Source organism: Brassica napus, chromosome C6 (genome assembly GCF_020379485.1).
Source record: "Brassica napus cultivar Da-Ae chromosome C6, Da-Ae, whole genome shotgun sequence".
Classification (NCBI taxonomy): Eukaryota; Viridiplantae; Streptophyta; class Magnoliopsida; order Brassicales; family Brassicaceae; genus Brassica; species Brassica napus.
This window is the reverse complement of record NC_063449.1, coordinates 32,582,809-32,603,370: the sequence shown is the minus strand read 5'-3', so window position 1 is coordinate 32,603,370 and position 20,562 is coordinate 32,582,809. Positions and strand designations below refer to the sequence as shown.

Below are 20,562 nucleotides of genomic sequence, written 5' to 3'. Positions count from 1 at the left end.
TGCCATTTCTGTACAGAAACGGGAAGAAAGAACCAGAGAGAAACTCAAAGAGAGAAAAGTCCGATTAAGAGAGAGTTTTCGATATTTGGCTGGATTGATCAAGTCCGAGTCAAGAACGATCGTCTGTGGGGTGAATCCGACTGTCTGAACGTTCGAAGATCCGATAGAAACCGCTCAAGAGGTGTCAGAAGAGACCGAATAAAACAGAACAAACCGACTCTAAGACAAAGGTGAGTGCGTGACTGTGGCATATCGTACTGAATCGTAGTCTGATTGATAGGAATGTTCTATGTACTGATTGCTTGTCTAATTCAAATTATCTGCTAAGTTCTGGCTTGGTCCGAACAGTCGGTTCCTTCCATCGACGCATCTGGATCAGATCATGCGCCTAGAGCCGTATTGGCCTGCTAGGGCTTGACTGAATCTGATGGCGCGCTGGCTTGGAACGATTGGGTCGGCTAAGTAACTGACTGATGATAAGCATGTCCGTTTATTGACTGATTGACTCGATTGCTTTACTTGGCTGAGTGGGACGGAATGACCGCTCTCACTAAGCATACTGTTTGCTTATGCCTTCTTGTTTGGATGCAGATCAGGACCAGACCCGAAAGGGTAAAGACATAACTTGAACGCGAGGCAAGGGCAGGAAGGAAGGATGGTGGGTTTGGGTAGATATAGGACGAGATTAACATGTAATAGCCTATAGCGAACTGACTTGTTAACTCGAACCTCAGATTATTTATTCAAATCGTATTATGCTTTACTTGACTGTCTGAAAAAGAACTAACACTCTGAAATAATTCTAAGTAAGGAAAAATATGAAAACGGCCCAAGTCTGATCGAGGAAGCCGAGCCAGACTCGTACTCATGTTACGAAAAAATGGGTCGGGTCCTTTCACTTTTCCCATCTATTGATATCCAAAAGAAGGTTTATCGTCTTCTAACTTTTCCCTAATTAAGGTTTATCATCTTTTCACTTTTCCCTAATTTTTAATTAACTTTTCATTTACTTTTCCCGAAACTTTGGTGTTGTTATTTGTAATATTTATATTACAACTATTTACTTTTCCGAAAATAAATTAAAGAAAAGTATGTAATGTGTCACCGTTGAATTTCCGACACGTGTCATGTATACATTGTCCGTAAGTTAACTCTTTGTCTGTTACCCTTTTACCCTTACAACAAATAACTCATTGTCTCTCTCTCCTTCTCCTCTCGTTATCATCCTCACGAGTATCCACGCGTTACTTGTAAGAGCAACGGAGGTATGATCAGAATAGTCCAAAGTTTCAATCTTTAGTTTCATTCTTATTATTTTCCTACAGTTTTGGTCTTTCAAGGCTCTGTTATTTTCTCTAATCTCTGTTTATTTTTTGTGATGGTAAAGAACCAAGAAACCGCTTCAAGAAGTATTAAAAGATGGTGAGTGAAGAAGGGTCAGCAACACTTGACCGATGCTTTGAAAAGATGAAAATGGAAGGTATCGTGATCAGCGAGTGGAAAGATATCCCTGTGGAGCTTCTCATGAAGATCCTTAACCTTGTTGATGATCGGACGGTCATCATTGCTTCTGGTGTTTGCAGTGGCTGGAGAGATGCTATTTCCTTTGGTCTCACTCGTCTCTCCCTCTCTTGGTATGTATACACAGCATCTTCTTTGTTGATGGCTGCTATGTTGACAGGATCATGTGACTGAAAGTAGGCCTGGGCTTTTTTTAACCAAACCCGAAATCTAAACAAAATCCAAACCGAAAACCGAAATTCATATAAATGTGAACCGTTATAAAAAAATTATCCGAAAGAGGCTTAAGAATTAGGTACTTTCGGGTTTTGAACTATGATCCGAAAATAACCGCTAAATCTATTAATATATTTACATATGTTACGGTTATTTAGACATTTTATAGTATTTTTGATATTTTTTTTGATTATTTCAAATGTTTTTTTTGGTTAATTTAGGCAGTTTAACTAGTTTTTAATTAGATTTTTGAGTATATTTTTGGTCAATTTCATTAGTTTAAAAAATTGAGCGATTTCATACATTATACATTGACTATAATCCAAACTGAAAGGAACCAAACCCCACCTGAAAATAAGTAAAATCCTAGTTGGATATACGAGTATAATATAGAAAAATCCTAATCCAAGTCAACCAAACTGAATCCGAACGGGACAACGAAGGTCCATGCCTCACTGAAAGTATCAAAATTTGTTGTTGATTGATCAGATTTTGTTGTGAGAACAGTTTCTTGATATGATGGTTTCAAGTTCAAGATTCTGATTTGTATATGTACCAAGAAACTAGTACGGTTTTGTTTTGATGTTTAACTTTTTTGTTTCTTCAGGTGCAAGAAGAACCTGAACAGTTTGGTTCTGTCTCTTGCTCCAAAACTCGTCAAGCTTCAGACATTAGTATTGAGACAGGACAACCCTCAGCTTGAGGACAACGCAGTGGAAGCAATAGCGAATCACTGTCACGAGCTACAAGATCTTGACCTAAGCAAAAGCTTGAAACTCACCGACCATTCTATCTATTCTCTGGCTCGCGGTTGCACAAACCTCACTAAACTCAACCTTAGCGGCTGCACTTCATTCAGCGACACTGCTTTGGCCTATTTGACAAGGTTTTGCAGGAAGCTCAAAGTTCTGAATCTTTGTGGTTGTGTGGAAGCTGTATCTGACAATGCATTGCAGGTTCCCTTCTTAACAACACCCTTGCAATATCTTTATATCAACAACCTAACAAGGAAACAAAAATTTATGCAGGCTATTGGAGAAAACTGCAATGAGATGCAGTCACTAAACTTGGGATGGTGTGAGAATATAAGTGATGATGGAGTCATGAGCCTAGCTTATGGCTGTCCTGATCTAAGAACCCTTGATCTTTGCGGCTGTGTTCTAATTACAGGTAAAGCTCATAATGTTTAAGACACCTCTACAAAACTTGAATCAGTCTTAAGACATTGTTGTTGTTGTTGTTGTTGTTTTTGTAGATGAGAGTGTTGTTGCTTTGGCAAATAAGTGTGTACACTTGAGGTCGTTGGGGTTATACTATTGCAGGAACATAACAGACAGAGCAATGTACTCACTGGCTCAGAGTGGAGTGAAGAACAAGAACGAGATGTGGCGGTCGGTTAAGAAAGGAAAATTCGATGAAGAAGGTCTAAGAAGCCTCAACATTAGCCAATGCACTTACCTCACACCTTCAGCGGTTCAAGCTGTCTGTGATACATTCCCTGCGCTCCACACTTGCTCAGGCAGGCATTCTCTGGTCATGAGTGGTTGTCTGAACCTAACATCAGTTCACTGTGCCTGTATCCTCCAGGCTCACCGCACCCACACCGCTCTCCCTCACCCGGCTCATTAAGCCACCAGTGTGTAAGCCAGAGGGGTCTCTCTTCCTTGGTATGTGTACATATAAGCCCAAGGTTAAGAAATAAAAGCTTATTTGTTTGAGTTTATCTTCCCATCTCAAGATTTTACATTACAGCAACCTTTAAAATGATTACAAGGTTCTTTACTTTGTTTAACAATATTTTGTATAAGTTTGTGTAAGTTCGATCCATCAAATCATCAGCATTACAAAACATATATATAAAGAAATGCATAACTTAGTGGGTGCAATCACATTCACATGTGAGACCATCAAGTGCAATGTGAATGTAGTGTTAGATCAGTTGCCTTTGTATACAGTTTCATAATAATGTTCAGTCAAGAATCTAAATATCTGTTTATTGGTTCAACAGTCTCATTATAGAGTGACCTATAAAGAAAGTATTCACCTGAGTGAGCAGAGGAGTTCTGTATGAAAGTGGTTGTGAAGAATCATCATCACCGCTACTGTCATCATCTTCTCTTCTTGACGTTGTACTGTTCCTCAATTGCTTTTCTTGCTGCACAAGCCACAACAAGGAATTCCTAAGTAAAGAAGTCTCTTCCCAAGCTCTTCAGCTGCTTGTCTTGTGTATACATATCCAATTGTATGCAACATATCCGCTCCAAAAGCTATAACAAATACACTTATAAGAAGACAAATGTTTTGTATAATTAACTAACAAGTGAAAGAAGACAATGCCTGCATTTGATAGTCTCTTTGCTTCAGATTCAGCACGGTATATGAAACATTCTTTGTCTCCATGGACGTATTGGTTTAAAAAAAATCTATGAGAAACCTAGCTAGGTTCTCTTCTCTTTCTCTGTGAACAGCCTGCAAGAAGGATCTTTGTTTATGTAAGATCATATCAGAGGATGGTTATGTTAGCTATATAATCTATTGTTTGTCATAAAACTGATCAGAGTCTTCGGTTTCAGAAGCCATTGAGGCAACAACTAAAGTGACCTATATAGTCCTCTAGTTCACTTCCAAAGAGAAGAGTGAACACAGCCCTTGGATCAACCATAGTGTCTCTGATTGATCAAGCCATTACAGATTCCCAGAGAAAGAAGAGTTAAGCATGTATCAATCTTACTCAATCCATTTAGATCATAGGCTTCACGATGAACAGGATCACTTAGAACCTGATAAGCTTCACCTAGAACCTGTTCCTTGCCAAGAAGAAATCTCTAGATGTGATCAAAACAAAAACAAGAAAATTGGATGAGATTATAAAGAACTTGCCTGGAACTTTTAAGAAGCTAGAGGATCACCTTGATTCTTATCAGGATGAACTTGTCTTGCCTACAGATTTAAGATTCAGTCATCCAAGTACAGAGAAAACAAATCATAAGAAACAACTCAACCTTGATGTAGTAAGCCTTGCAAATCTCTTCCTCGGAAGCTGAGGGAGTGACACCAAGAACATCATAGTAGACTGTTTCCTTCACCATGATCTGATCAAAACGAAAAGATATTTGGTTTAGTGTCTGTATGTAGGGAAGAAGGTGGGCACAAGAGAGGGTGTGTGTGTGTTGGAGTAAGCTTGAAGATAGCTTGAGAATCAAGTTTCCTAATCCTACCTAGTTATGGTAAACTGTTAAATTAATCTACAAGTTTTTTTTTTTTTTTTTTGTTTACGTATTAACAAAATGAAATAAAGAAACTTCTAACTTGCAATTTTTTTCTAACAGTTTCTTTCTTGATATAGATTTATAAAATTTGATAGTTTGAGGAAGGAATGGTAGAGTTTATTGGATTGTTGAAGGTGACTGTCAAGAAAGGTACTAACTTAGTGGATCTTAAAAGCTACCGTCATGTTTTGTTGATTGTTCAAAAACTTGAAACAACGGTTGTGAACAGACAGTTCCTGAGAGCTATGGTCTAGTGAAATTGGTAAGCCTATTATCCTAAGAACATCAAAGTTTTGTTATCTGTTATATATATCTTATGGGTTTGTGTGTGACTGCAGGAAGTGTATGATTATGATACATTCTCTGCTGATGACATAATGTGAGAAGCTGAACTCGACATCCAACCTCTGGTAACATCTGCAATGGCATTTGGGGATCCTGAGATGTTTGGGGATATGTAGATTGGGAAAATGGCTAAAGTCTCATGATAATCTGCTAATAGATGACAGCATCATTAACATTGTGGATGGGAAATTGAAGCAGGATCAAGCTTCAGAATGTAGAGTCTGGAGAATTAGAGCTGAATGGCTGCCACTTGACCAATAATAATACTAATAACGCAGTAGATTCCATTTTATATATGAACACTTGCACACTTTGCAATACACTCCTTTGTTCTTTTGTTGGACCATTTTTGGATCTCTGAATTCTTCACACAGGAAAGTTTGTGTTTGTAATACTTTTTTTTCTTGATGGTTATATCATCTTACAGTGTCAAGAGTGTTTTTGATGGACTTAATCAACCTATCGATTGTGTATGAGCAACCCTTGAACTGGAAGATAACCAATCAAGGCGCTAAAGAATCACTTGAGAGTTGAGTTGAGAACTACATGTGCTGGCTAACAAACAATCACCTTGAGCTAAATTCTTTACAAAAACACATCCTACTCGGTGTTTCCAAACTCACATGAATAATATTAAATCAACCAGTCTCCCCTTGATAACAGTAACTAGCAATCATAGATGAATGGAGAGACAAACGATAATTAAAAGCAAAGACGATATATTGCAACAGAGAGATTCGATTTGTCTTTAAAACAAAGAGAGGTCTCAGAACGCAAACATAGTTGATTAATTATTCATCAAGGGAACACCACAAGGCCCCAAAGGAAACAGCAAGACTTTTAAAACCATAACAGAGACGCAAGAAGAGAGATTTTAAAAACCACCACGTAGACGCAACACCAAGTGAAGGGTCGACTCCTTCTGGATGTTGTAGTCAGCCAAGGTGCGACCATCCTCGAGCTGCTTGCCTGCGAAGATCAGACGCTGCTGGTCCGGAGGAATACCCTCTTTATCCTGAATCTTGGCCTTCACGTTGTCAATAGTATCTGAACTCTCCACCTCCAAAGTGATTGTCTTCCCGGTCAGTGTCTTAACGAAAATCTGCATGCCTCCACGTAGACGCAAGACCAAGTGAAGCGTAGACTCCTTCTGAATGTTGTAATCAGCCAATGTCCTGCCGTCTTCAAGCTGCTTTCCAGCAAAGATCAGCCTCTGCTGGTCGGGGGGAATACCCTCCTTGTCCTGAATCTTGGTCTTGACATTGTCAATAGTGTCTGAACTCTCCACCTCCAAAGTAATGGTCTTTCCCGTCAAAGTCTTAACGAAAATCTGCATACCACCACGGAGCCTGAGGACGAGATGCAAAGTCGACTCCTTTTGGATGTTGTAGTCAGCTAGAGTCCTGCCATCCTCGAGCTGCTTGCCCGCGAAGATGAGCCTCTGCTGGTCCGGAGGGATCCCCTCCTTGTCCTGGATCTTGGCCTTGACGTTGTCAATGGTGTCTGAGCTTTCCACCTCGAGGGTGATCGTCTTTCCCGTGAGAGTCTTTACGAAAATCTGCATCTGTTGTTCACAAAAGCTAACGTCAATAATCGAAATTCACATAAACAAGAGAGATCCGCCGCGAATAATACAAACCCTAATCGAAAACCTAGAAGATAGATCTAATTCAAAGAAGAAGAAGAATCAATAACCGATAGAACGAAATAAGAGTTGATCGAAGAAACCCTAATTATAAAATCTCTACTCTACCTTGATCGTAACTCGCGATTTGAGAGAGGATTGATTGTTTTCTTTTGATTTTGAGAAACTGAATTGTGAGAGAGAGAAGAGGTCTTTGGGTTTAGATTTATAGAAAAGGATGAAGACGACTCGGTTATGCGGCGAAGCAATGACGAGTAACAGCTAGACACGTGTGAGATACCAAGAGAAATGTCAAAAGCTCTCGTCTCTTCTACAAGTCCCTCCTTTCATTTCCTTTTTTTTTAAGGGAAATTTGCCAATATGCGAAAAGTTAGGGGTTGATTGGTAACTGCTGTGATTTCATTGTGATTTCATTTTTTGACTGTAGAAATATTGCCGTGGTTTTTATTGCTTTGGTTTTAAATTTTTAATTTTTAAAAGTCTTTAAATATGGGCTGTAGGTTTTTGTCTCTGCAGAGAAATTGTAAAGACATAATTTCAAAGAAGTGCTGTGGATTTTATAAAAAAGCTGTGAACTTAAAAAAAAATAGAAATCAAGATTGGTGTAGATTTAGTGCTCTAGAAAGAAATGAGGTTGTAGAGAGCACTCACAGCCACTACCAATCACACCCTTAATTTAGTTTTAAGGGGACAATACTTTACAGATTTAGTTCAATATTGACAAATTTCCCTATTTTATATATGTTTTTTTGACTAAAGGCATTCATATTTAATTGCAAAAGAAAGAAAAAGTTTTACAAACATAGAGTTATAGTCACACCTACATTAGATTGCCCAACTCATTAAAAAAACCCATAATTTAAACTCATAGTTGAAATCAGAATACTAATTTGCCAGGCCCAATCCAAGAAGGGAAACTGAGCAGCCGTGATCAAGGAGTCGCCTCTGTCATTACCCACATCTGCATGAGAGAGGAGGAGAGCGATGGAGATGCAGTTCTGAAACTAAGGATCTTATCTTCGATTAGCCGATTGATAATGGCGATGATGGTGTCTGAAGTCTGGAAGCAATGATTGTGAAGTCTTTGATTCCGTTCTCGCCACAAAGAGTATATCACTCCTTGCCAGGAAAGATGAACTAAACGCTTGAGCAGTTTGTTGCCTTGGAGAGAGATCAGCTGGCTGATCGTATCCGACCACAATTGAGATGGCACAATAGAACATCGACGAGCAATCTCAGACCAGACCCGCCATGAGAAGGAGCACCTGAAGTATAAGTGATCTCGACTTTCATCCTCCAAGTTACAAAGCAAACATTTTGAGTCCACCGGCAGTCCCCAACTTCGAAGGCTGTCCCTAGTAGGACATCTATCCAAAACGAAAAGCCATGTGAGGAAGTTGTTAGGAAATACGCGGTCAAATTTTGCGGAAAACCAGAATTTGCGGAATTTATGGGAGCGGGAAAACACACACAAAATTGTTAACGGAGTTCGGCCAACTTTTGTTTACGTCTCCGGACCTGCTACAGATCTTTTTATTATCACCGGGAAATTTTTACAAGCTCTCAACTCAACCCCGATCCCAAATACAATCAGAAATTATTCGTAATTTCTTACGGAAGATATTTGTGAAAAAAGAAATTTTTTTTCTCTCTCTCTCTCACGTTTTTTCTCTTCTTCTTCTCTTCTTCTTCTCTCTGTTTTTCTTGTTTGGGATGAATTTCCCCTTCTCCTTCATGCATGTATTTATAGGAGGGGGATTTGTGAGTTGGTGGTGAGTTGGTGTAACAACCAAACTTACCAACCAAAAAACCAAAAAAAAAACGTGTTCTTCACAATCACCAACTTGCATGCGTTGATTTTTGACCAACAATCTCCCACTTGAAGACTGATTTCAATCTGTCTTCACACCTTGATCAATGTAGCAGGTCTTCTCAGCTTGTTACTCTGACAAGCCAACTGAGGTTACACACAACCTCAGCTTATCATACGGCACGACCTTCGTTAGCATGTCTGCTGGATTCTTGCTTCCTGGGATCTTCTCAAGCACCAACATTTCATCTTCCAACGCTGATCTGATGAAATGATATCGACGATGTATGTGCTTCGTCCGAGCATGGTAAACTGGATTCTTTGCCAAGTCGATGGCACTCTTACTATCACAGTACAACACACTTTTCTCTTGGCCATGGCCTAACTCCTCTAGAAAAGACTGTAGCCATATCATCTCTTTTGTTGCCTCCGTTACCGCAACATACTCAGCTTCACAGCTTGATAGAGATACAATTTTCTGCAACTTTGAAACCCAACAAATTGCAGTACCGCCAAAGGTGTAGACATACCCGGTTGTGCTCTTCGTGCTGTCAATGTCACCTCCATTGTCAGCATCAACATATCCCTGCAATCCCGTCTTAGACTTCGTGAAACATAGCGATAAACTTGGATTTCCTTTTAGATATCTGAAAATCCACTTAACGGCTTCCCAATGTTCCTTCCCTGGATTGCTCATAAATCTGCTAACGACTCCCACTGCATGTGCAATGTCTGGCCTTGTACATATCACCGCGTACATCAGGCTTCCTATAGCAGAAGCATATGGAACTTTATCCATACATGCCATCTCGTCTTCCGTCTTTGGAGACTGTTCTCTGGATAACCGAAAGTGACTTGCCAGGGGAGTACTAACTGGCTTCGCGTCATCCATGTTAAACCTCTTGAGAACTTTCTTCACATACTCCTCTTGTGATAGCTTAAGACCTTCCTTGCTCCTACTGATTCTCATCCCTAGAATCTGTCTAGCTTCTCCAAGGTCTTTCATCGCAAACTCTTCTGAGAGTTTCGTCTTCAAGCTATTGATCTCGTACAAGTCTGCTCCTACTATCAGCATGTCATCGACATATAGGAGCAATATCAAGTAGGACTCTTCAAGCGTCTTGAAGTAACAACAGTGGTCAGCTTCACACCTCAAGAAACCAACGCCTTTAATAAAGTTGTCGAACCGTTTATACCACTGTCTTGGAACTTGTTTTAAGCCGTACAAACTCCTTTTCAGCTTGCAAACAAGGCTTTCCTTCCCTTTGATCTCAAAGCCTTCGGGTTGCTTCATATAAATTTCCTCATCCAAATCACCGTGAAGAAATGCCGTCTTCACATCCATCTGTTGAAGATGCAGATCTTCTTGTGCTACCAGCCCAAGAACCGTTCTAATGGTCACCATCTTGACTACAGGAGAGAAGATTTCGGTGTAGTCAACGCCTTCTTTTTGTTGGAATCCCTTCACAACAAGCCTCGCTTTATAGCGCTTACTCCCATCTGGTTCTTCTTTTATTCAGTAGACCCACTTGTTATGCAATGCCTTTTTCTCCTTAGGCAAATCTGCTAACTCCCACGTGTGATTGGATAACAACGAGTCCATCTCGTCATTCATTGCAAGCTCCCACTTGATCGACTCATCAACTTGCATAGCTTCCTCATAACATTCAGGCTCGCCTCTGTCTGTAAGCAGAATGTAGTTGAGCGATGGAGAGAATCTTACTGGCTTTCTGATGATTCTGCTTGACCGTCGTAACTCTGTGACTGGTGTATATGGGACCACTTCAGAATCATCACTTTCTTCAGCCTCACCACTCTCGTCTTGAGAGATTTCTTCTTCTGCTGTTGCGGTATCCTGTGGCAACCCTGGTGTCAGGATATCATCTAAGTCAACAGCTCCAAGCTCTTTCCTTTTCGAGCCTTCTCTTAGCTTATCCTTGTACAACGCTTCTTCGTTGAACACAACATTTTTGCTGCGGATGATCTTCCGATTTTCGTCATCCCAAAACCGGTAACCAAACTCCGTGTCACCATAACCGATGAAGTAACACTTTTTAGACTTCGAGTCAAGTTTACTTCTTGCAGCATCGTCAATGTGAACATAAGCTAAGCAACCAAACACCTTTAGATAAGAAAGGTTTACTTTCTTTCCGCTCCAAACTTCTTCAGGGATCTTAAATCCCAACGGCACAGACGGTCCTCTGTTGATTAAGTAGGCTGCAGTACTGATTGCATCTGCCCAAAACGTCTTTGGTAATCCACAGTGCAATCTCATGCTCCTTGCACGCTCGTTCAAGGTTCGGTTCATCCTTTCCGCTATTCCATTCTGTTGAGGCGTTCCAGGAATAGTCTTCTCCATCTTGATCCCGTTATCAGCGCAGTATCTCGTGAACTCGCCGCTGATATACTCACCACCATTATCAGACCTTAGACACTTCAACTTGAGATTCGTCTCAACCTCAACCATGGTTTTCCATCTCTTGAAAACCGAGAACACTTCATGCTTGTTCTTCATGAACTAAACCCACACTTTTCTTGTGGAGTCGTCGATAAAGGTCACATAGTAGTACGAACCTCCCAGCGATGCAACAGGAGCGGGTCCCCACACATCAGTGTGTACCAGCTCCAACTTCTCAGATTTTGGCTCTCTTCCTCCTTTAAAGAAACTAACTCGTTTCTGTTTCCCGAGGATGCAGCTTTCACACATCTGATGATCCACCGTCTTCAGATCCGGAAGAGCGCCATTTGCCACCATGAGTTTCATCCCTTTCTCACTCATGTGCCCCAATTTACAATGCCACAACTTGGTCTGTTTGGCATCCTCAACAACAGCAACAGTGTCTTCATAGCTCGTCGTCATATAAAGAGTACCTCTTTTATGACCTCTAGCAACCACCATGGAACCTTTTCTGACTCTCCAGGCTCCACCACCAAAATTAACATCGTGCCCCGTATCATCAAGTTGACCTACTGAGATCAGATTTCGCATCAACTTTGGCACATGTCTGACCTTCGTAATCTTTCACACACGTCCGTCTGACATCTTCAGGTTGATATCTCCAATACCAACTATGTCCAAAGGTAATTCATCAGCAAGATATACCTTTCCGTAATTTCCCGCAACATAATTTTCCATGATGTTATGGTGCGGTGTGGTGTGGAATGACGCTCCTGAGTCAAGAACCTATGAATCGACTGGGCTATCAACATAGGAGATTGACGCTTTGGTGTTATTTTCAGCTGCATCACGAGCTTCACTTTTCCTCGGAGAATCAACAGACACTACCAATGCATCAGCGATTTCACGTGTCACTTCATTGGCTCCGCCTCTAGTGTTGTCTTCCTTCTTCGGTGGTGCCCAGAAATTCTTCTTAATGTGGCATGTCTTTCCACAATTCCAGCACTCTGCAGGCTGTCTGAATTTGGACTGACCCCGTCCATTCCTTGACTTCGATCTGCCATTACTCCGGTTATTTCTATCTGGGTTTCTCCCTCTGTTTTCCACGTTGAAAGCAGAGCTCGTTGATGCCTCCCCAGAGTCTATCCTTCAAACTTCCTCAGCAAGGATACGATCTCTAACATCATTGAATTTGAGCTTTTGAGTACCCACAGAGTTACTAACCGCTGCCCTCATTGGCTCCCAACTATTTGGCAGAGATGCCAACAAAATCAGTGCCCGCACTTCATCTTCAAACTCGATTTCAACTGATGATAGTTGGTTGACAATCGTGTTGAACTCGTTCACATGTGCGGCAACCAGGCCACCTTCTTCCATCTTCAGATGAAAGAGTTTCTTCATGAGAAACACCTTATTGTTTGCCGAAGGTTTCTCATACATATCAGAGAGAACTTTCATGAGCCCTTCTGTGGTCTTCTCCTTCGCAACGTTGTGAGCAACGTTCTTCGACAGTGTTAACCTTATAACACCCAGAACTTGTCTGTCAAGGAGCTCCCACTCATCCTGATCCATCTTCTCAGGCGTTTTGCTCAGCGGTTGATGAAGCTTCTTTCCGTACAGATAATCTTCAATTTGCATTCTCCAAAATGCATAATCTGTACCGTCAAATTTCCCGATACTGTGCGCTGAACCGTCTTCGCCTCCCATCGTTTCTGGAACCACCGTGTATTAGAACACCTACGTCGACAAACCGATGTTACCGACAAAATTTACTATTCACGAATTACTGTTCACGTGAATAGTAACTCCGCAAAAAAAAAATTTAACCGATCACCGTAACTCAAGCTCTGATACCAGTTGTTAGGAAATACGCGGTCAAATTTTGCGGAAAACCAGAATTTGCGGAATTTATGGGAGCGGGAAAACACACACAAAATTGTTAACAGAGTTCGGCCAACTTTTGCCTACGTCTCCGGACCTGCTACAGATCTTTTTATTATCACCGGGAAATGTTTACAAGCTCTCAACTCAACCCCGATCCCAAATACAATCAGAAATTACTCGTAATTTCTTACGGAAGATATTTGTGAAAAAAGAAATTTTTTTTTTTTCTCTCTCTCTCTCACGTTTTTTCTCTTCTTCTTCTCTTCTTCTTCTCTCTGTTTTTCTTGTTTGGGATGAATTTCCCCTCCTCCTTCATGCATGTATTTATAGGAGGGGGATTTGTGAGTTGGTGGTGAGTTGGTGTAACAACCAAACTTACCAACCAAAAAACAAAAAAAAAACGTGTTCTTCACAATCACCAACTTGCATGCGTTGATTTTTGACCAACAGAAGTTATACTTAGGAATCCCACCCTTTGTCCAAACAATCTTCGCCCAAGGCACCGTCTGTTCTTCACCCTTCAATTTCCAGTAAATCAGTGAGGTTTTGTACCTCCCTGTAGGTACACCAGTAACTACCCACTCATGACTGTCCTCTTCTTCCACCAGTGATATCGTAGTCAATGCTATATGCGCCTGCAACATTGCTTCCGATCGAGGCTGAGGGAGATTCCAATCTCCAGCTCAATTTAAATCAGACAGAGTAGCGGACAGGGGAATACCTTGCCTCGAGGACGCATTCAGTGCAAAGTAATCTTTGAGTGATCCAAGCGATAACCAGTTATCAATCCAGAAGCGACAATTCACTCCATTCCCAACTCTCAGCCCTATCCAGGTATATACTTCCCCTCTCATCTTAATTAATTTGTTGGCCAACCAAGAATTTGATGGGCTCGTGTTTACCGTCCAGTAGTTAGATAGGTTGCCATTTAGGATCTCTGTCTTGAACCAAGCTACCCATACTGACCCTCCTTGGAAGAACAGCATCCAAATTAGCTTAAGACAGCAAGCTTTGTTCCATGTCCCCAAATCTTTGATTCCTAGTCCCCTGCCTTCTCGCGATTTCGTTACCGTCTCCCAAGATACTCTAGCAGTGTGATATCCCTCTATAGAGCCTTTCCACAGAAACATCCCACAGAGAGAGTTTATCCTTGCAATACACGCCTTAGGAAGTAAGAAGTTAGAGAACCAAAAGTTTGTTATCCCCGCAATGACAGTTTTGATTAGCAATAATCTTCCCGCAAATAATAGGGTCTTAACTGTCCACAAGTTGAATTTTGCCTTGATTTGTTGTAGCAGGACCTCACAGTTGGAGAGAGTGAGCTTCTTTGTACATAAGGGGACACCAAGGTATCGCACAGGGAGGAGACCATTTGGAATGCCCGTCGAAGCTTTGATAGAGTCAACTTCTTGCTGTGACAGGCCAGACGCAAAGAAACATCTTTTCTGTACACTCACTGCTAGACCAGAGCGTAGCTCAAACTCTTTTAGAACCTGAAGAACATTCTGCACAGAGTCAATGGAGCCGTCTATAAAGATCAGGAGATCATCTGCAAAGCATAAGTGTGTGAGCCTTGAGGATGAGCATTTATGGTGATACTTAATCCGTAGGTCAGCAGCCGCATTGTTCAACATGATAGACAGGATATTCATTGCAATAACAAAAAGGTATGGGGAGAGGGGATCCCCTTGCCGGAGACCTCGATTGCCTTTGAAATATCCATGGATCATGCCATTGTAGCCAATAGTAAAGTTTGTGGAGCAGACACACGCTTTGAGCCATCCTATGAGCTGAGAGGGAACATGAAGTCCTTGTAGACAGTTGAGAAGAAATTCCCAGGAGATGCTGTCGAAGGCTTTCGCTATGTCCACCTTGATAGTGATTCTTTTGGGCCCTTGTCTGCGATGGTAACCATTTACCAATTCCCCTTCTAGTGTTGTGTTCTCCACTATCAGCCTGTCCTTGACAAAAGCCGTTTGGTTAGGGACAATTAAGGTTGGGAGAATTGGCTTCAGCCGCCGCACCAGGAGCCTTGCTACCAGCTTGTAGAGGGTGTTAAGGCAACTGATAGGTCTATATTCTAGATGAGAGAAGCACCAGGGAACTTTGGAGCGAGAGCGAAGATAGTTGAGTTGGTAGAAGAGGGCATAAAAGAGTGATGGAAGAAATGGGTTGTTGCTGCCACAACTTCTTGCCCAAGAAAGCTCCAAGAAGATTTGTAGAAAGCTGAGGTTAGACCATCGGGGCCAGGCGCCTTGTTGGGGTTCAGTTTGAAGAGTAGCGAAGTTATTTCCTTAGTAGATGGAATCGTAATCATGGAGGAGATCTGAGCATCACTGGGAGAGAATGATGTTAACAACCCAAACCAAGCCGGAGATGAGTAAATTGGAGGAACAACTACTATGTCAGGCCCCAAAATATTACGGAAGTGAGTGATAGCATGCAGACTCATCATGCGAGGGTCCGTAATGATGATCCCCGAGGCCAGAGCGAAGGATCTATGGAGTTGTAGCTACACCGAGTTTGAAAAATCCTGAAGAAGTAGGCGGTGTTCCGATATCCTTCAAGCAGCCAGTTGATCCTTGACTTTTGTCGAAAATAGCTCACTTATATACCACGAAGGAAGACCCAACTCTCATGGAGGCGTCTTTCTTCTTGAAAATTAACAGTGGAGGGATCAGTTAGAGCTTGTACCTGCACAGATTGTAACAAACTGTTAGCTTCTAAAACCCTCACTCGTATATTTGAAAAATTCTCTCGGTTTAGTTTTTTTAACACTCCCTTAACACTCTTTTGCTTCCAGCTCAGTTTTGTGAGGTTCAGGGCCGGACTTCCGGCTTGACTCCATGTCTCAAGTACCAATTGGTGATACGAGGGGTGACGGATAAGATAATTATAGAATCGGAATGGCTTGGTTCCAGCAAGAGGGAGGTGGTGAGCTAGGTCAAGGATGCAAGGGCTATGGTCTGAGAAAAGGGTAGGGTGGAAAGTGGCTGAGCAGTTAGGGAATATGGAGATGACATTGGGGTTGACTAGCAAGCGGTCCAGCCTCTTGGCTATGGGGCTCTCAGGACAGTGATTACTCCACGTGAAGAGAGGACCTTGAAATCTCATATCAAAGACCTCTAGCTGCTGCAAGCAGTCTTTGAGCTCTTGCATCTGCGGAGTAGTAATGCATACTTCCATGAGGGAGTGTTCCGAGGGATGCATGATCGCATTAAAATCGCCTCCCACAATCCAAGGTTGAAGGTGGAGATCGAATGTCTAAAAGACATTCAGGAGCTCAACCCATAAATCAATCCTCTCCATTCTGAAGTTTGAAGCGTAGACTGCAGTGTAGATAAAAGGAGCAGTAGACGGAAGAGTAACTTGACAGGTCATGGATTGTCTTGACTGGTGCATGACCGTGACACTAACATCATCCTTCCAGACAATTATTATTCTACCATCTTCATCAGAGTCATGATTAGATGCGTATCGCCATCCCCGACACAGAGTAGACATAAGGTTAGCAACATTCTGATCTTTAATATGGGTTTCTAGTAGTACACCAAAAGAGGGTTTATGGAATCGAATCCAATCACAAAAAGGGGTGTGCTTGCCCGGGTCATTTATACCCCAGACGTTCCAAAAAAATAGTTTTGTACACATTAAGAAGAGGGGTTAGACTCACCCATAGGATGGGAGGAGTCTAAGGTGGCCAAAAGAGAGAAATGGTTAGAGGAGGGAGGGTAAATGAGGGGTTTGGAGGAGCTGGAAAGGAGGCTTAAGGAGTTCGGGGGTGAGATAGAGGGGTCAGAATGGGAGCGTTTTAGGGAAGGTTGATAGGAGGGGCTAGGTATATTGAGGGTAGGGTGATTGGCAGATGAGAATGAAATGGGTGTAGTAGTGTTTAGAATTGATAAACTTTTTGCTTTTAATTTTTTAGGGGTGGAGAAAGAGGAAGAAGAACAGCCAGCAGAGGGGGATTCTAAGGGGTTTGAAAGAGGTACAGCAAAAGTAGGATCAAGTTGAGGCATGAAGGGACTCGGCTTTATAGAGAGAGTAGTTGTAGCAGTTAAATGAGCGATGGGAGGATTAATGGGAATTGGAGTTTTTGGTGTTGTTTTAGCTGAAGGTTTGGCAGGAGTTTTTGATGGGGGCGAATGGTGATGATTGGCTACTGGTGGTTCTTTGGGGGCATGAGGAATTTTGGTTCGCGGTGCAGGAGGGGGGGGAGCCTTCTGAGGGGGAGGAATAAGGAGGCAATTCTTCGCGATATGCCCTAGCTCTTTACAATGGGAGCAAGAAGGAGGAAGCCAAGGATAAGTGACAAGAACTTCAACAACCTCTCCCGTCTGTCTAGTGAATTCAACAACATCAGGTAAAGGTTTGGTTAGATCAACTTCCACTTTGGCATGCGCAAGAGTAGGGCTAACAAGGTTCTTTGTGAAATCATCTGTTTCTTTAGGTTCACCTACAAGGCCCGCTACCAGACTGAGACCATCCTGGTGTCGGAGATCAAGAGGAATACCAGTAAGGTGCACCCAAATTTTGATTGATGAGAAGGATGGTGCCGTAGACTTCGTAGTAGATGTCCACTGCTGAGTGTGGAACAAGGAATCACCAACATACCAGTATCCTTTTTCCAAGATTTTTTGCTTCAAGTAATCGCTCGTAATGCGAACGAGAACAGTTCGGGAAGAAGGATTGTTATGAATCTCCAATCTCTTTCCCTTACCCCATAAGTGATTAAGAACACTTTGTATCTGACTGAAGGGGAGGGATCTGCCATTGAAAACACAGACAATGAAGTCCTTGTGCAGATCAGTTCCCTTTTGGAAGACAGTATCTGGAATCATGACAGTCGGTCTTCCCGACGCTGAGATGGTAGCGGGTGCTATTCTTTTAAGGGTTTTGTCTTCAAATCTGCGAATGTTTTCCACAAGAATAGGGTTGGAAGGAAGGGGCGGAGGGTTAACAGAGGTTTGAGGGCGAACAGAGGTAGGAGGAGGGGGGGTTGTGGTTTGTTCAGAAGGCAGAGGAGCAGCATCAGAAAAGACACTAGCAACAGTTGTGAATGAGGAGGACGCTTTATTTGTTTGGATTGGGGAGGTAGGCTTTGGCGGCAGTACAGTAAAGTTTTCAGACGAGGTATTAGTCAGATATGTAGAGCTAGCTACAGTAGTTGTTGATTGGGTCCGAGGAACTATTGTGTTATCAACAGTTGCTTCAGATCTGGTTTATGGACCTACATCAGATGCGTTTTACAAAACCATTTCAGTATCGATATTGTAGGGAGCAATATCAGTTGAAGAGAGACTAGCAGAGATCTGCTGGACAGTTGGGGTGGAGAGTAGAGGAGCAACAGTTGAGGAAGCTATTGCTCTGGAACGGCGGGAAGGGATGGTTGGGAAGAGAGGAGGGTACTGAGCTAAGGGAAGATGGGAGAGAGGGTCAGGTGGATCTGGGGGGATGAGGTTTCTCTTATCACCGGAGGTACAAGACGACGGAGGCGAGGCGGAGGAGCGGCTACCTGTAGCCCACGGGTTAGACATTGGACCTCACAGAGCTTGTTTGGTTTTTTTGTTCAATATTTTATATATGTTTTTTTGACTGAAGGCATTCATATTTAATTGCAAAAGAAAGAAAAAGTTTATTTTATATATGTTGAAACATATCATAACATACAATCACTTTTATATGTTGTTCAATAAAATGAAATATAAAATTAGAGATGAATTTTATTTTGAAGAAAATAAACAACCAGATGCTTTGTGTATATTTATATAATTTTATCTATAGTAGTTATTAAACTATGATCTTAATGAGACCATATATTTACCTTAAATTTTTTAAAATACTATTATTTTATTATCTTATTGAATCGTGTATTTTACATTGGCCCAACTTAGGACCGAGAAAATTTATTAATCTATAGTGTTTATTAATTTATCAACTTATAGAGTTTCTAAAATATAATCTTTTAAAATTGAATTTGAAAATTTTCTTTTGGAGAGATCCACCCTCAAACTTCAAATATGAAGTTTTGCCAACTTCAAATATGAAGTTTTGCCACTTTTGGAGATGCTCTAAATAAATTACCACATTTAAAACTCTTTATAAATTTAGACATGTTTGATGTAGTAAAATAGTTTGGATGATAGTGATGATATTTTAATTTTGAGTATGAAAACAAATAATATTAAATTAACTTTTAGTTTAGTATATATATATGTATATGTTCTAAATATATATATTTATAGTATTACTTGAACTAAAAAATATTTATAAAAGTTATTATTTTATTAAATTATGTTAATTTTATAGTAAAGCTAGTAATTTTTTTTTGTTATATAGTATGTATTAAGATAAATTGGGACTCCTATCAAACAACTTTTGACTATTTAGCTATCTACCAATTATAACTATTTTGACCACTCTGTATATTTATTTGTGACATTGTTACCCCTATACATATTACTATATGATTGTTATGTGCTTGTGCAAGAATATAAATATTTATGAAGCAAATATATTATAATAATTCATTGATTATTTAATTTCAATTTTAAACTATTTTATAATTTATACCTATAATTTATATTAATAATATTATATTATTTTAACTAGATATGTGATTTTGGATATATACGGTTTGATTACCATATTAAATAGTAGACATCTAATCTAATAATATAAAGCAGAGTGATTCTCTACTCATAAGCTGCCATGTCACTAAATAGATTCACCAGAGCATGACACGTGTCTCTTCTTAGCCAAACTCTGCGTTTCATGAAAGTGGCATTGGGTTGCAGCATTTCAATTATTTGTTTCTCATATGTAGTGGGTCTTATTCCCTTGATTCAGCCCAAAACAATGAAACCAGATTTTTAGGGTTTCGTGTTCTTTGATTCAGCCCAAAACAAACCAGATTTGTGAATCTTCGATCCCGGCGTTTTCTCTTCTCATCTAATCAACGGAAACGTTTCGCCTGATTGATTCATCATACTCCTTGACTCCATGACCCCTCGGTATCTACTTCTATAAAAGGTAAGCCTTTTTCCTTGAACATCATCATCATCTAAACTTGTGGAAACAGTAAAAAACCGTTTTCTCTGAAATGGCTGATTCATCGATCTTTTTTTTTCCGATTTGAAGTTTGTAGTCAGGCCGTTGTTCTTCAACCATGGAGGTGAGATTGCTCAGATGCTGGAAAGCCTGAAACCTCAAACGCGGATCGGCGTGGATATTCTCATACTGTTTTTGAATTGGTGGTCATAGTTAGGTTAAACTATTTCGGCGTGTAATCTTAACATTAGCAAGGTTTTGAATTTAGATCTTTGTTAGGTGTTTCTGTTCGTAAACTTCTATTAATAGTGTTCTTAATGATTTTGTTTTTTTCTAAATCATGTTCATATTGTTCTTAAACTAAACTCATGTCAAAGTGTTCTTAACTCATTTTCATATCAATTTATAAATTGTTTGTTGATTA

At 40.8% G+C, this 20,562-nt stretch overlaps 2 protein-coding genes and 1 long non-coding RNA gene across 4 annotated transcripts; 2 read left to right on the top strand and 1 right to left on the bottom strand.

The window, feature by feature from the left end:
- The first annotated feature begins 1,163 nt into the window (after positions 1–1,163).
- On the top strand, positions 1,164–3,569 carry LOC106376596 (F-box protein SKP2B). Of its 2 annotated transcripts, XM_013816686.3 has the most exons (5): positions 1,164–1,265; positions 1,388–1,634; positions 2,345–2,693; positions 2,766–2,907; positions 2,993–3,569. In XM_013816686.3, exons 2-5 carry the CDS (start codon positions 1,420–1,422, stop codon positions 3,364–3,366), a joined length of 1,080 nt encoding a protein of 359 aa, XP_013672140.1. In that variant the 5' UTR covers positions 1,164–1,265; positions 1,388–1,419; the 3' UTR covers positions 3,367–3,569. The 2 variants fall into 2 exon arrangements, with proteins under 2 accessions (XP_013672140.1, XP_048616855.1); XM_048760898.1 differs by lacking the exon at positions 1,164–1,265 and having other exon boundaries at positions 1,268–1,634.
- Positions 3,570–6,050: 2,481 nt separating this feature from the next.
- On the bottom strand, positions 6,051–7,315 carry LOC125588929 (polyubiquitin 11-like). Its single transcript, XM_048760899.1, has 2 exons — positions 7,105–7,315; positions 6,051–6,915 (listed from the first exon to the last, which is right to left on the bottom strand). The coding sequence occupies exon 2, from the start codon at positions 6,913–6,915 to the stop codon at positions 6,226–6,228; it is 690 nt and encodes a 229-aa protein (XP_048616856.1). The 5' UTR covers positions 7,105–7,315; the 3' UTR covers positions 6,051–6,225.
- Positions 7,316–19,879: 12,564 nt separating this feature from the next.
- LOC125589272 lies at positions 19,880–20,562 on the top strand. The gene is made up of 2 exons (XR_007325461.1): positions 19,880–20,120; positions 20,229–20,562. It is a non-coding gene; the product is annotated as an uncharacterized LOC125589272 (long non-coding RNA).